This window comes from Mus caroli, chromosome 3 (genome assembly GCF_900094665.2).
Source record: "Mus caroli chromosome 3, CAROLI_EIJ_v1.1, whole genome shotgun sequence".
NCBI lineage: Eukaryota > Metazoa > Chordata > Mammalia > Rodentia > Muridae > Mus > Mus caroli.
The window spans coordinates 14,426,386-14,429,029 of record NC_034572.1 but is presented as its reverse complement, the minus strand read 5'-3'; the positions used below and the strand labels follow the sequence as shown (position 1 = coordinate 14,429,029).

Genomic DNA, 2,644 nt, shown 5'->3' with positions numbered 1-2,644 from the left:
CTGTCTGCTAGTGAGAGGTCTTACCATCCCAGCTCTGTCTGCTAGTGAGAGGTCTTACCATCCCAGCTCTGTCTGCTAGTGAGAGGTCTTACCACACAAGCTCTGTCTGCTAGTGAGATGTCTTACCACACCAGCTCTGTCTGCTAGTGAGATGTCTTCATGTTTTCCCTGCTTCACTTGGCTCCCAGATACTCTATGGTAGAAGAGCACAGACTCCTGGGTAAAGTACAATGTGCTGAAATTCCTAAATTTATTACTGTGCTGATTTATGTCAACTTGATGCAGCAGGAGTCATCTGAGAGGAGGGAACATAATTGATAAAATGCCTCCAGCACAGTGGTTCTAAACCTTCCAAATGCTGCGACCCTTTAATACAGTTCCTCGTGTTATAGTGACCCTCAACCATAAAATTATTTTTGTTGCTACATCATAACTGTAATTTTGTTACTGTTATGAATTGTAATATAAATCTCTGGGTTTTCCAATGGTATTAGACAGCCCCTGTTGAAAGAATCCTTCAACCTTCAAAAGGGTCTTGAGACCCTTTTGAGAACCAATATCCCAGAAGATCAAGCTATAAGCAGACAGGCATAACAGGCATTTTCTTAGTGATTGAGATTGACTAGGGCGGGCCCAGCCTATTATGGGTTGTGCTATTCCTAGGCTGGTGGTCCCAGGTTCTATAAGAAAACAAACCACACAGAATAAGCTATTAAGCAGCACCCTCCATAGACTCTGCATCAGCTCCTGCCTCCAGGTTTCTGCCCTGCTTGAGTTCCTGTCCTGACTTCCTTTGGTGATGAACAGCAATGTGAACATAACTTTCTTAGACTGACTACGTAGTAAATATTCTTTGTAAGCTTTCAAATGAATGAAAACATCTCTAATACTCATTGTTCTTTCATGTGAACCCCCCAACTCATCTTGATATAATTTTTAAGAACATTCTTCAAGTATACAAATTCTCTATGATCTGATGGAAACTATTATAATAATTATAATAATAGTGAAATAATTATAATAATAGTGAAACTATTATTTACCTAACCTATCTCTGACAGTTCTTTCTGGCCACTTATACTAGAACATAACATGAATGGCAGGGAATTCAAAAGGACTTAGGCTGAATGTTCCTGGTAACTTTACTAATGTTAGCTGATTCTGAAAAATAAATCCAAAAGAAGAGTGCTTAAAAAAAAAAAAAAAAAAAAAAAGCAAGGCAAGCTGTCATCAAATCAGGCTCTAAAGTATTCCAATGCATCCTTGAAAGCAGCAGACACTGAATCTCAGCCCCATAGCCTTCCAAACTAACCTGAGTCTTATTGAGCACTCTCCTTCTTCAGTGGCTACCAATCCAACATCAGCAAAAGATGCCACCACATCCTCTCCTGAGTGTGTGGGACTCCATTCTGTTGCATGGCTGGTAAGCTGGAAGTTACAAAGAGAGAAAGTCCTTTATCTGTAAAATTCAACATAAAATTAAAAACCAAAGAGATAGCATCAGGCTGGTGCTAACACCTCATGAGTGGTGCAGTAGCTCTATGGCAGGCCTCCATATGCTACTGAGGCCTGGTTCACAACCTCAGGATTTTAACTTAATGTTAACCCATTTCTACATCATGATTCTTATATTTTTTTCATCTAAAATCATAACAAAAAAATAGATTCTAAGTATTAAAAACCACTGACTTGGGGCTAGGAATGTAGCTTAGTGATAAGATACTTGGCTAGCATGCTTAAGGCACTGTGCTCTCTAACACCCAAAACAAACAAACAAGATACCACTTTTTCCTGAAATAAATGTGGAGGACACCAAGTCAACAAAGTCACCACTCAATGTGATAAATGACTATAAGACTGTAGTAATGCTGATAGTTAATACTGTCAAGTCCCGCTGTGGCAAACGACTGTAAGGCACTATCGATGGTGACTGCTAATACTCTTGAGGTAACGACTATGAAGCTCCAATGACAGTGGTGATGCATATTCTTATCAACCAGACTGCTTTTAAGATCACCCAGAACACTCAGGGGGCAGAAGCAGGTGAACCTCAGTGAATTCAGGGTCAACCTCAAGTGCAAAGTCAGTTTCAGGCCATCTAGGAATACAGTATGGTCCTGTCTTAAACGAAAGCCAGAAGACATGCTTCCTGGTCTGAGGAGGAAAGACCTAACCTGCATGTGATAAGAAGGAAGTTGACTGAGTACCAGCAAGTTTTTCTCTGCTTCTGACTGCAGACAGGGGCCAGTCACTTGACCTCCCACCATTATGCCTTCCCCAACAGGACCAACTGCCCCCTCTGTGTACAAAAACGCACCCTTTCTTCCTTAAGTTACTTGGTTAGGAATGAAGAAAGCAACTTGTGTTATACTGTATGCATATGTTGTTACAATATGATAAGGTTGAAAGAATTTTTTAAATGCCTTAAATCTCAACTTTTACTTGAATATTAAATAGCAAAGTATTAAAAGTTTTAGCACTATTAAAAAACAGTTAAGGGGGCTGGTGAGATGGCTCAGTGGGTAAGAGCACCCAACTGTTCTTTCGAAGGTCCAGAGTTCAAATCCCAGCAACCACATGGTGGCTCACAACCATCCGTAACGAGATCTGACTCCCTCTTCTGGAGTGTCTGAAGACAGCTACA

General features: G+C 40.5%; 1 protein-coding gene across 3 annotated transcripts in view; it reads right to left on the bottom strand.

Annotated features, from left to right (window-relative positions):
* The window catches only part of Mtfr1 (mitochondrial fission regulator 1), a 36,517-nt gene that overhangs the window by 8,927 nt on the left and 24,946 nt on the right, over positions 1 to 2,644 (bottom strand). For all 3 annotated transcript variants that reach the window (XM_021158652.2, XM_021158653.2, XM_021158651.1), the window contains exon 4: positions 1,313 to 1,428. In XM_021158652.2, the coding sequence (XP_021014311.1) occupies positions 1,313 to 1,428 (116 nt within the window). The remainder of the gene's footprint in view (positions 1 to 1,312; positions 1,429 to 2,644) is intronic.